Source organism: Ylistrum balloti, unplaced genomic scaffold (genome assembly GCF_031769215.1).
Source record: "Ylistrum balloti isolate Yb309-2 unplaced genomic scaffold, AGI_CSIRO_Ybal_v1 Utg369754, whole genome shotgun sequence".
Lineage (NCBI taxonomy): Eukaryota > Metazoa > Mollusca > Bivalvia > Pectinida > Pectinidae > Ylistrum > Ylistrum balloti.
The window spans coordinates 2,024,711-2,038,397 of record NW_026781956.1 but is presented as its reverse complement, the minus strand read 5'-3'; the positions used below and the strand labels follow the sequence as shown (position 1 = coordinate 2,038,397).

The following is a 13,687-nucleotide window of genomic DNA, read 5'->3' as shown; positions in this document are numbered from 1 at the left end:
AATACGATGTTGTAATATAAAGTCGTGATTTGCTGATAAAAGAAATGTTTTGGTTACCGGCAATCCGCAAGCTAGCTAATTCTAACGTCATACCGGACACGAGCGTTTGAGCAAGGAGAGGAAATCGATGTGACGTGCCTGAGACAACAGAAGATAACCAAAAGTGAAACGCTAAATGGACCAATTACTGCTTGACATCATGTAATCACGTCTTACACCAAAGCTGGATTTGTCTGGTCTCGACGAAAGGTTAGGATATTTATATATAGTGAGATGACCAAAATATCTTTGAGTTTGAATGTAATAATTGAAGTTGCCCACAAAGCACTTTTCTCACTGACATTAGTCAACCAACTTGAAGCCCTGTCACATTTTTTTATATAATCTTCGATATTGCAGGTGGTGGACACTGTTACTGGGCTTTCATACTCCAAGGTTTGTCGTAAGCTGTGTACCACATTGTTATTCACATACATAACCCAGCTGTTCACATAATCACAGAAATTTACTGCAGAATAAGTGCAGTCAAAATTTTCATTCGACCCATTGTGATTTTCCTCCCAGGCTTCACGATTTCGACTGACAAGTCACAGGAGAACAAAACAGCTGTTTGATGCAATTTGATTCATTATTTGGCTATATTGTATCGAATATCATTGAAATGTGTTGCTGAAGAATCATATATTTCGTGGGGTTCAATTTTCGTGTTTTTTCAGTATTTGAGCTCTCGATTTTGTGGATTAGTATTTCTCAATACAACTATCTATTTTAAACGTTCGTGGACAAATGAATTCACAGATTAAGAGTAATCTTCAAATCAAAGAAAATAAATTTCCCGCGAAAATAAGATATTTTACAGTATTCACTTGTGTGCCTTTTGTAATGTTACAACCTTGTAACCCCACAGTTTTATATACTAGCTGTCTACAATTTCCTCGTATATCCATTCGTGTATGACATTTCGAGTGTTGTTTCTGTTGATTTATGATTTCTTCATTCTCTTTCTCTGATTGTGCCGTATCGTTTCTTTCAGCAAACTCTACCAATTTCGCGTAAATCATATTTTGTCGTCTAATGTATGCCACAGAAGTTTTCCGACAAAAACCAGACAAAGGACACGAATCGCTGAGCCACTCGACGTTTCTTGGAGATTCCACGACTGTGCTTAATTGACCAGAAATGATTAAATACCCAAGAAAACGATGTCGTCTGCTAGGTTATTTATGTAACTAGCTGGTGATATCACACATGGCTACAATCCTGGTTCGATCCCCAGGTGACGATCCTGTCCAAGGATTCACTAAATGAGGTCATATAAGACATTGGTTAATCTCAACGGGATTTTGATGAAGATGTATTTTTCTCTAAATATGTTGATATAACATAAATGCATATGGGAAACATTCTTAGTGTTTTTAACTCTTATTGAACGGTTCATTTTCTCTGAACGCTTCATTCTCTCCTCGATAATTAAACTACCTTTTATCCTTAAGGGCAAAACAGACGAAAGTTACACCGTTGCAAAAATTTTCACATATACAGAAAATATAACATAACATTGTTTATAAATGGTGTAAAATAAATTTTCGAAAGTATATGTCATTATAGATTTTGTTAAATAGAAAACCATCATGTACAACACTGTACTTACTTTTCTCTAAGAATAGTTACGACAGTAACAGTGTGATCAAGGCTTATCTGCTTGTCTATCAATCCCATTGTACCAAAGTGTTTGATACTAAATTGATACTGGTAGGTTAAAAATGAACAAACAATACTGATTTTCAAAATTTATTATCAACAATAAAACTGTGTTTATAACATTAGAAACATATACACGAAACAGGAGACAATGGGTAGTAATAATATACTTTCAACAGGCCGAATCCGTCTGTTAAATATTGGAAATACAAATTTAAATTAACAATAGGCCTTTCATTGCTAATACGGATAATTCTGATTTTTTTTATTCAAAAGTCATTCGTTTTGAAATAAGCACGTCACAGTTATTGAGCAAGAGTAAATGAAAACTCAGATAAGATGCACTTAAAGTTCGAAAGTTTTTCACTTTAAATTTTGAATGCCCATAACAAGTTTTCAGCGCGGAAGCTGAGGCATAAATCTAGAAATGATTACGAAATGGGCATTCGTGCAATGACATTTGGTCATCAAACTAAAGTGGATTCTGTGATTGATTTTGAAGAATGTGTGTTTAAAGTGTGAACAAATTTCAATAAATCGAGACGAATTTTTGATAACTTATGCAAGCGACATCCAAATTTATTCTTTGCACGTGAGGGTTATTATCAACAATGTATCTATATATTTTGGAGTTTGTAGATTTGGAATAAAATTTAAAATGACAGAAACATAACCCACACAAAAATAACAAGTGAAGATAGTCTTAATCCAAACTCAAATTCAACAAGGTAGGACAACAAATCATCAAAAGAGAAATTTACACAGAGACTAATGAAAAAGACCAGGTGTTCCAGAAAAGTGGGAGTCCTCTGCTTTATAGACGACAAACTTTACGTTCATTTTGGTCAATCCAAGTAAATATTGTCATATTCTCAAATGAGAACAAGGTATACAACAACGGAACCAACAAGCAAACAAATGAGCACCAAACACGTCCAGCTTTATATCAAAGAAATAGAATATTTCTTACCGAGTCTACTATTACGATAGTAAAACTCCAGCTCTATATCAGAGAAAGAAAAGGAATATTTCTTATTGAGTCTACTATTACAACAGTAAAACTCTTCCATAATTTTCAACCTGCTTCTCTCAAAACCCTGTGTTATGAGTTTGCAAGTTGACGACAACTTGCACGAAAATTGATATAAGGAACAGGCCTTTGAATATCAACTCTCCTGTGATATGTAAACACCATGCGTTAGGGATAAAATGCAATTACTTAGTAATAAACGTAGATAATTCTGGCCTAGATTTGACAACAAATAGGATAATGTATTGGAGGACGTGATGTTCTTAATGATGATTGTATAGCATGAAACACCTTATCGAAAAAAAACCTATTTATGTAGTTACATAAGTAGGTGGTGACCAGCACTTAAAACACCGTAAACAAAGGGGATGTGACCACATGACATCATATATATTTCTTGTATATTTGTTTCTAATACTTTTCATTGTGTGACAATCACAGGACCAAAATATTCTTATTTGCAACAATGAAGTGTTTTACCTTATAGATTTAAACGTTAAAAGCAGCGGAACTCAAAATTTCATTCTGTAATTGTATATTTATATCGGCCAAATTAGGTGTATGTATTCAAACTCAAATCAGGGAAACATGCAAAAGCCGTTTGTGAAAACTAACCCTTGACCTATCGAAAACCACAAATTATTGCTGCGGTATGAATGTTTGAATGCGTTGTACTATTGTGAGACACAATTAAATATTTGAGCAATTATCTGGACAATGGAGATCATATGAAGGAGGATAACAGAATAATAGAATTTGATATTGGACTGTTTCTGGTACATTCCCTCGGGATTAATCTTTTCTCCTGTGGAGTATTGGGGCGAGCTTTGTATTAGCACTGATATATTGTGGTAAACAAACGCGATAAAATTTAGGCGACAATAATCAACTTTTGTTTTTTGTTTTTTTCTAGTCTATTCTTTCAGACAATATCGTCAGGTTTGCATGGTAAGACACTGATCACTTAGTCCTGTTCAACCAGATTCTTGTTTTCTGCACACACGATAAAGCATCTGAACGAAGGAGACTTTTTTCTTGCTATCAGCCATTGGCACAAAGCAGTACTGGGACTTTCAATTCGGTGTCACAACTTTATAAATGATAGTTTGTGAAAATTTGTTCACTTTTTTTATGTGCTTGACACGTGTTTTCTGTTCGCTATTAAATTGGGCATTTGATGAGTGTCGATTGTCTAGGTTGCATCTAAAGTCGATATTTCAATAAATACAACTGTCGTTTTACTGGTTTCCATACTTATCAGCGTGCACTACTTTTGAGCAGTTTTTCTCACGATATTTAAAACTTGGAAACTAAACGAAACATTGAATGTTTAATATAGGTAAAAAGTAATATACAGTTGACAGTGTGTTGTTCTTGTAAACCAGCAAATGATGGGCGCATAAACCTTTAAGTACATTCAATGATTAATTCTTGAGTGTTAGAGACGGATTCTAAAACAAGCAGTGTTTTCGAGGAACCAATAACAATGAAACGATTTTTAAAGTAATCGATTAATCCAATCAGGTAACAGACTCGTCCAAAATAGAGAAGTTAAACAGCCATACAAAAACAAGTGATACAAGACAACTGGCAGTGATTGAGATGATGAAAATGCTGATTTAACAATGTGGAAAACAGGAAAAAATCATTAAAGTCAACAAAAGCAAGTGAACATGACAGAATAAGCAAACTACATCATACGATTATTTACCATCTACCCTTAAGAGTAAAGGATCAAAATGAGCAACAACATGAAGTTAATATAGTATGCACAATCGGTAGAGTCGACACTTTATGATGGGCTTCCAAACTGCACATGAATCATGCTATCCATGATATTCAGCTGGCAGTTAACATGATCTATCATTATAAAACTCTTTTTTTACGTTTTTGTATGAATAATTTTTGTCATATGTATCTATGGAGTTGAATTTGAATGTAATTAAAACTTCATTGCAAAAAATGTAATGATAATTAAATAACTATTACAACAATAACAGATAAAACGAGACCAGGCATACCTGTACCAGGTCAGTGATGGTTGTAGGAGCTAATCAATGGTATTGGTCCCACGGTAACTTAGCAGTGCACAATACATACACAAAAACCAGCACTAATGACGTACACATTAGTCATACATATTGTCCGATATTTTCATTTACATGTACATGTTAACATTTTAAAAAGATATTTCCGAGGATATGATTAATTCGCGAAAAAACTTACACCTTCAAAATAATATCAATGGAGAAATCATCGAATTTATGACTTTCTGCATGAAAATTACACGCATTTTATTTCAATGTTTTGATAACCGCCAAAAAGGCCATTAAAACACTTTTACATTATGTCCTCGCCTCATTGTGATGGTTTTACAAACATCATAAAAAGTGGGAAAGCTTTCACGAATGGAAATATTATGGATATATGATTTTTTTATAATGAATCCGAGCAAATTGAATCAATTTTTTTGTAAAATGTAAATGCTAGATATTATACGTACATTGATACTATAATGGAAACATTTTTCTTTCTGATATCTGAGGCTTTTATTCTAATCCTGCTGCTACCTAAGATGTTCAACTTTGTATTGACAACAAAGCTTTATGGATGGTCAAGACACAAGAGAGTAAACAATTCATTCGATAATGTGTTATTAATGAATAAATAAATAAACCTGTCATATCTCTTGTTAAAATATTGCTACGTTATATACAGCGTTTAAACACACGATAAACATTTTTGAAAAATTAATTCAAGTTGCGTCAACATGTCCTCATATAAAACAATATAGGATGAAAAATGACTTTTAAGAGAGTTAGGATGTTAAACTTCCATAAATTAAACTGCTGATCCAGATTTCAACAACAACAACTACAACTACCAAGTTTAGCGATTTTTTTCCTCTCACCATACGCAGCACGTTACCGAGAAAACAATAAGCTATATGTATTCGGGAAATCCCACTTAACATATTGTGAAAGTGAAGCCTCCTCTATTTTTACACCGATACAGCATTTTTGTCAATCAACGACCTTCTGCGAGTTTGCTTACATCACATGCGAAAGGAAATTGATTTACATGTAAAACTCGACCTATGCACATTGTAACAGACAAACATATTCGATGAATGCATTTAAAACTCGATAGGAATACCCCTACACGCGTTATTGTTATACATGTTATTGAGCTCTGTCACAGGATAGTACAAAGTAGGGATACACATTTTCCACATCATCTGTCTAAGGTAATGCAGATTTCTTTACCCCGTAAATCAGAAAATATTATTTTCAGAAACGATTAATGAAGCTCCTTTTACGAGGACAAAACTTCCGGGACGGGATTATGGTGATGCGGATATCAGATATCAGCAGTGCCACATAAGCGTTTGAATCGGATGATGGATATTCATGCATTAAGCGCTTTCGATTGTTGAAGGACATTTAAGTTAAAACTATATATCACAATAAATGCAATGCAAAAGTGAAGAGACACATTGATTCACATCCACAAAGAACGTACTCCATGTAAGTAAACTTTTTTTCTAACTAAGCGTTTAGATTTCCTACATAGTTGTCATTTCACTTTGACCTCCTACGCTTTTTAGTGAATACCGAAATCGGTAAATGCTTCGTCCCATTACGTCCTTTAGAACCCGCACGAATTTTTTGTTGAACGCACAGTACATGATAAAGTTCATGGACAGATTAAGCCACATAAGAAGATTAGCGATAATCTGCATGAGCTTTGAATATTTGAGTCCAAATCTCATCTCAACCATGATATCACAAATTGCTGCGGGCAAGATGGAAACGATAGCTAAAAGCACTATGCTAATAAGTGTGATAGTAAACCGTCGTTGGTCCTTCTGCCACTCCGTCTCCATGTTGTTTCTCAGATTGAGCTCCTCGCGCGCAATGCGTGCTTGTTGTACGGCTATGATAAGATAAATGTTAATTACACACAGAATAATGAGCGGCAGAAAGTGAATTAGTATGATAAGGGCGATGTTCATTATCTGGTAATGCTCGCTCAGCCGAAACTCGGTAGATTTGATTCGGTACCCGTGAAGGTCGGTCACGGTCACATTCGCATTGTCCACCACAATAGGCACTACTTTGTAACAAAATAATCGCGGAACACTTATCAAGACAGTCGCAAAAAGGATAATCCAAACCCGCACCTGCGCACTAAATCGACTACATCGCCATCTTGCCCATATCGGAAATTTCACGAAAATGAATCTGTCTATGGTCATCACGACTGTTATCCAGATACTGGAAGCCGTGAAGAAGTTGACGACAGGCAGGAATACATAGGCGTTATACCACTTGAGAGGAAAGGTCGTTGCTTCTCTTGATACTACCATGAAGGGGAAGGAGAAGAGAAGGGCCGACATGTCCGTCACAGCCAGTGCCTTTAGGTAAATGTACGGTGATTCCACGAGCTGTTGGCGTGACAACACGATCAAGTTGATGATGTTCCCGACGATACCGAACACACAAAGCACGGGTCCGATATACTTGTAACATATGTCTTCCAGCATGTCTTTCATATCTTCATCAGTTGTTTGGTTCATCTTGAACAGGCTAGGTGTTTTGATTCTAGGAACCTATTTGTGAAAACATAAAAAATATGTCAAACTATTGCAGAACATTAATCCATGATCTGAACGCCAATGTTACCGCTCCTGTTCAGCTTAGCGAATTTTCGATCAGATTTCCTTTTCGTGCAGACAATGGCAATTTTGAAACAGGATGTCTGATTTGTTGGCTTTCACATTTTGATTGTCAACTCTCTGTCTGAGAACATGGAGGAGTTCTGCTGTCAAATCACGGTCACCAGACGTATCTGAAAAACAGAGAAAATCCATTAGGTTATAATGAAACACTGTATATGGTGACTAAATCTATGATACAAGGTCTCGGTCTATACAGATGACGAACAATAAAGCAATTACCCTTTATGATCATCCAGGATAGACCTGTCATCACCGCTTAAACTAAATACCTCTGACTTGGCCCTATCATACTCTAGATATCGAGCAGATCGGGTTAATTAAGTACACCAGTGTCTACCAACTCAAACAAACATGAATATTTCATATACGGATTTGTTCATTTGAAGCCAGGCATGGAAGCGGACAAAGCGCCTCGGTGCTGAAAGTCGATGGTAGCCCGGTGTCGTCCTTTCATATAGGAATTGTCACCATGGAGAAAGGAGCAATGGTTTACTTGTTAAGAACCAGATCGAGAAATATAAACATTTTTTACAAGAAAAAAAAACCATCTGGTACATCTCAAAACAATGATTGTTGTCTTCAGAGGGAAACGATAACAAACACTGTCATTACTAGATAACCGTTTCGTTTGCTACATGTACAATACTTGGCAGTAAACAAAAAGGATTAATAGAATCTTCCCCTACCCTGAGGGTGTGATAGACAAATCTCCAACCCGAGGGGTGATTTTTGTTGTTGTCTAAGAGCCTCGGGTTAGACTACAAAAAAAATCACCCTAAGGTTGGAGATTTCTCTGTCACATCCTCTGAGGGTAGGGGTTGATTATTTTTCTCCCACCCCATTATCTCCGCCAAGACGTAAAAAAAAAAATCCCACGGTACAAGTGTCTGAATGGCGCATGAATATCACCATTCACGTTTCCAAAATTCTACATTCTTCCGCGAGAGCAAAATGAGAAACTACAAACGCAATATGAATAACCATTAGAAATATTTATTTTTTTGGAAATTAAATATTTTAATTAGCTATAGATACATGGAAATACTTGTATTGAACAACATTTAATTCTGTATCATTTATTAAGGTAGGGTAGGCTTGCCGCGATGTCATGGACAATGTTGATAATGACGTCAATTGTTTATGCGCGCGAAAAATTGCAATGGTGCAAATTCGCAATATGAATTTATTTGTGTTCACTGGACAAGGATTGTTATAGTTAATGTTAACTGTGATGTTACAGTTGCGCATTACGGAACCTGCAAACAAAGCATCCACTCGTCGGTTTGAGTCAGTTGTGATAGCCGACTGAGGTCACCGAGTGCAGTCATGTGGGATAGATTTATCCTCCATGGGTGTTCCATATGGGACATGTCTATCCTACATGGGCAGAGGTGGGAGAAAGATTAACCCTCCATGGGTGTTCCACATGGGACATGTCTATCCTACGTGGGCAGAGGTGGGAGAAAGATTTATCCTCCATGGGTGTTCCACATGGGACATGTCTATCCTACATGGGCAGAGGTGGGAGAAAGATTTATCCTCCATGGTCGTTCCACATGGGACATGTCTATCCTACGTGGGCAGAGGTGGGAGAAAAATTTATGATCTGATATATTAGTCGTGAACATTTGCTTCCAATAACCGGGGAAAATAAGATTTGAGATATGTAATGTATATTTATCTTCAAGCACTAGATATCATAAACAAAATCACACATAACAAACAGGATTTTTTTCCGTAACACATTCATTTTCTGGATATGTTTAGTCCATTCGATCCATCATTCTAAAAGAATTGGAAGTGCGGAAATCAGTGAAAAAACAACGGTCAGTTTTCTTCGATCCTGATGTTAAATGCACACTTCACGACTTACCTGACAGGTATGTTATTGTGTCAGATAAGGCGTTCAGTAACTTGATCCTTGCCTGCAAACATGATTGCATTTCCTGTTTAAAAGAACTAGACTTGCTTGATAATGAAGGAACACGAACCTTTACATTATGTATTTTTTCCAGAGAAGAAATACTGGCTTATTATGCTTCGGTATTACAATCATTTAACAATCATAAGGAAACGGACTGTTATGGTCTGAATTTCAGGTTTTATTTCTCTCCCAATAAGAGCATGGAATCGTCGATACGTTACTAAGATAACGATAAGAAGAGGGATATTAATGTAGAGAATATCAGGCTTCTAATCTTCTCTTGTATCGTTGTAAGTTATTTAAAGTGGAACAGTTTTGCTTCGCAACATTGATTATTGTTTGAAGCTCGGAAGACAATGTAGGACTTTGTTAGCGATCAGATTAACTTATAAATCATAAACATGCAATTTCATGGTCCAATGAACCGCACAAATAAAAGTACTCAGCTGACGTGTTAGACTATTGTGACAAATGAACAATCGCTTGTCACATATAATATTGTATTAATAACGTTCTGTTAATATGTACCATGACGGGATGACTCTTAATGAAATTTCCAACAGCGGTTCGTGTCGACGCACAATACATTTCATCATAATGAATACTCATGGGTGATTAGGGCAATGGTAGATTTGAGTGTTGTTTATTCCTAGTTTATAGTCACCGGCTTTGACATAACTTCAGTGCATTTTATACGATATCTAACTTCAACACATTGGCTTTTACGGTTAGTATGAGCTGACATGTTTGCGTCATTAGGGAAACAGAACACTGCAAATAGAATTATCTTGGTAGAGTAATCAAAGTAAATTTACTCTTTGTTCAACTGAATATTTCCGGGATCCATCCTCTCTATCGGAATTTTTTTTGTGATGAATGAATCTGTTTTGTAACCTTTCCCACGGGTTAATACACTGGTATATCCTGTTGTTTGCTGACGGCATTATTTACAGATATTTTTTGTTTTGATTCGTGCACAAATAATTTCAACTATGACCCTTGAGTATTTCATTAAGGATGAAACGCTGATTCTGATCTGTATGCTCTACTATAATGTTTGAGGTAAGACATGTAATAAAAGCACTCCTTTCAACGACCTATTTACGGATCTCAAAAACAAAAATATATTTCGTGCATGTCTTTGAAGCAACTTATGTCATAGATTATGACAGCCTTGTTACCGATACCCAAACTTACCGATCACTCACGCAAGAGCTTGGGGCGAGATGACGTATTTCCGACACGGAATAGCTAGTATTAGCAACAACGCCTGTGATTACTTCAAAAACATGCATATAATACATCACGTGGTCTTCAAAATGTCTCCAAACCTTCCTGTTGTAAAAACAATAAACTGGTATTCTCGACACAGTTCGACACATCACGTGTCAAATTCATGTGAATGTTATATACCTTATTCTACAGTATCAGGACTTGCATAAATAAATGTCGCTCAAGACTTCAGTTATTCTCTCTTCTATGATTACTTGTCAGCCTTATTTTTATCTTAATCGATTCTAGAACATGTAATGCATTTCAATATATATATAAACTGATAAGACTGTCATGTGTCACTGTAGATTCCTTGAATGACAGTACAATCTGCTAACAGATTGCACCAAAGCGAAGACAATTTAGAAGCCATGAGCACATGTCACCGAGAAGAATGTAGATGAACACTTAATCAACTTGCGGAATACGAAGAATTTTATGTATCTACGCAGTTATTTATCTAATATATAACAATTACTGGTAAATACACCAGGAATAAACGATTAGAAACAAAAATGTACCACATTGGTCACATTTTTTAAAACTCGATATGAAATAACAGCAAACCGAGCAAAAAGTAAACCACATCAGCAACCGGAAGGAATATGTGATATTCCGGAAGTGAAAAATATTTTTCACAACACGTGCCACCAGATCATAATATTTTTTTCTATAAGGTACACCCAATCATATGGCCACTGAATAATAGAGTCATTTAACTTACTATTGCACATTACAAAAAAACCCAAAACTTTCGGAATACAACCACCTCCTGATAACAAAACTCTGTATACAAATAGTTAACTGTGACACATATGAAAATGGCTTGAAGGTTTAATGCAGCCCAACCATTTTTACTGTAAAATCTGTTCTTTTCTAACTATGGTATTTCTATTACGCTTTTTGCTATTAAATTGTTAAATACGCTCAAAGTTCACAACATTTTTGCTAAAGTATAGCGTGTGCATTTAATGGGAAACAACAACATTGTTATCATTTTTCTCCGGTAGTACAAGCGTTACCACGTCAAAATATAAACAGGAATCACAGGGCAATTTCCCCTTTGTAACAAAACCAGGAAATATGGAGTACTAGGTACATTAAAAATTACTGTATGGCATAATAATGCATGGACGTTATTAAAAAATGATAATCTTGGAATTCATGCACCTCTTGGTTTACAAACATACTATAACATCTATCTGAGACATACCATTACATGAATTATCTATCAAATTCAAACATTTATGTGACCGTAAAGTATCGTATATCATACAGTATTTCTCTGTATACTGGTTCAGATTTCGGATTTTATAGCCTGATATTACTTTAGATATGTAAAATATCTTATATTCTGCTGACATACCATTTTTCAGACATTTGGTTCAGACAGAGTGGACCTTAACTGAAAGGTATGATGTAATGTACTTGTCACACAAATCCATTTTCTTTTTACTGTTGTGTTGTGTAAATCATCATCAGTCATGCTGTCTCCCACATCCTTATTTTCTTCCGTAATGTTCTCGTTCACAAAATGTTTAATCTGTACAACTATTAGAACACATCGACTAAAACTCTGTCGATTTTAAAGTTGAATGATATTACAAGATTTGTTTTGCCATAAGTGACCCTCTTTACGATCATACATAAATGATCAATTCAATTCAGTGATGATGAAAACCCTAGTTGTACGACTTTGTACACTCACAGACCATAACACAAACAACAACACATAACTGATCTTAGAGTCAGTAATGTCTAGAGGGGCGTCAAACACTACAGACCTTAGTTCATTATGTTCACTGTCTTCGAATTTCTCTTGATGAAGAGATGTCTTTGAAGAGGACACTGGGTACAAACATAAAGACAGATTTAGTGCAAGCTATTTAGAACATTGATGTATGTTCTGATTCCTTATGAAGGCATCGTGATAGGGGTAAATTTAATGGAAATCTGTTCCAAGTGGAACAACTTGAGATGTTGTGTGTGTGTGTCTTGTGTGTTTCTGTGTAGGTGTGTGTGTGTTTTGTTTTACGGTGTTTGACTTACTCGCAACATCATGTCATATGGAGGTGGATGTCAAAAGGGACAGCAATGTGTAAATACAACACGGAGAGAAAGAGCAGCAGAAGGTGTTGCAATGGGGCAACATATCAATTTTAATTTCCTCGATGTCTTGGTAGTCGACACCACAGAAAACCTCCAATTCTACTGGGAGGTCACTTTTAAATTGTCATCACCAATCACATCAACAGCATACCATGCCTCTCCGATGTTCATCTAAACAGAAAGCAACGGTGAAATAACGTCCGAATTGCTGGGCATCCCCAAGCCCAATTATTATTTTATTACGACTTGCTGGTTTTATGATGTTATGTAGTGATATAAAGCGGGTTTTTATTCATTCCCGCACGAATATGTAGCTATTTTTAATCCTAATTCTCGCATACAAATTTGAATAAGAATCATTTGAAAAAAATCTATATAAAAAATACAGAAATAGGATTTATCATAGTATGATATATATATATATTATTATACATGCAATGCTTAATTTTAAAAATGCCGTAATCAAATTAAAGCGACCTTTTGAAATATATGCTGAAGTAACAAACATCTATTATGAAGCATACTGTATGTTACGATAAATAAACCTGTCACTTCAATGGGAACCGTGTGTCGTTATATAAATGGTAAGTACACATCTCCCGCCAATATAAATCAAATATCACTGTTAATGTTAAATCGTTATTCTTCTTCCTCAAGGACTTTCCTTATCACTCTACCCATCATCCCTGACTGTCTAAGTCATAGATAGAATAGAACACAGGATTAAACGCATAGGAAGTTACATTGATTTTGGTATTATCTATGTAAGCCCATGATACCAAGTGTCCATATAGATATTCAAAGATTGCATTAATTAGTACGATCTATCGTATTGGTATGCGACTGTTATCATTGTTACATTTTTGCTTGAATAATAATCATCAACAAAGAGGAATCCACATGCAAAGTT

The 13,687-nt window shown here is 35.6% G+C and overlaps 1 protein-coding gene across 1 annotated transcript; it reads right to left on the bottom strand.

The window, feature by feature from the left end:
* Positions 1 to 6,296: 6,296 nt before the first annotated feature.
* LOC132543380 (probable G-protein coupled receptor B0563.6) lies at positions 6,297 to 7,310 on the bottom strand. The gene has a single exon (XM_060206870.1). It carries the CDS (start codon positions 7,308 to 7,310, stop codon positions 6,297 to 6,299), a length of 1,014 nt encoding a protein of 337 aa, XP_060062853.1.
* Positions 7,311 to 13,687: the final 6,377 nt, after the last annotated feature.

Excerpts from the sequence above, each read along its gene's own strand:
- LOC132543380 (XM_060206870.1), bottom strand. The coding sequence starts at position 7,310 with ATGAACCAAACAACTGATGAAGATATGAAAGACATGCTGGAAGACATA.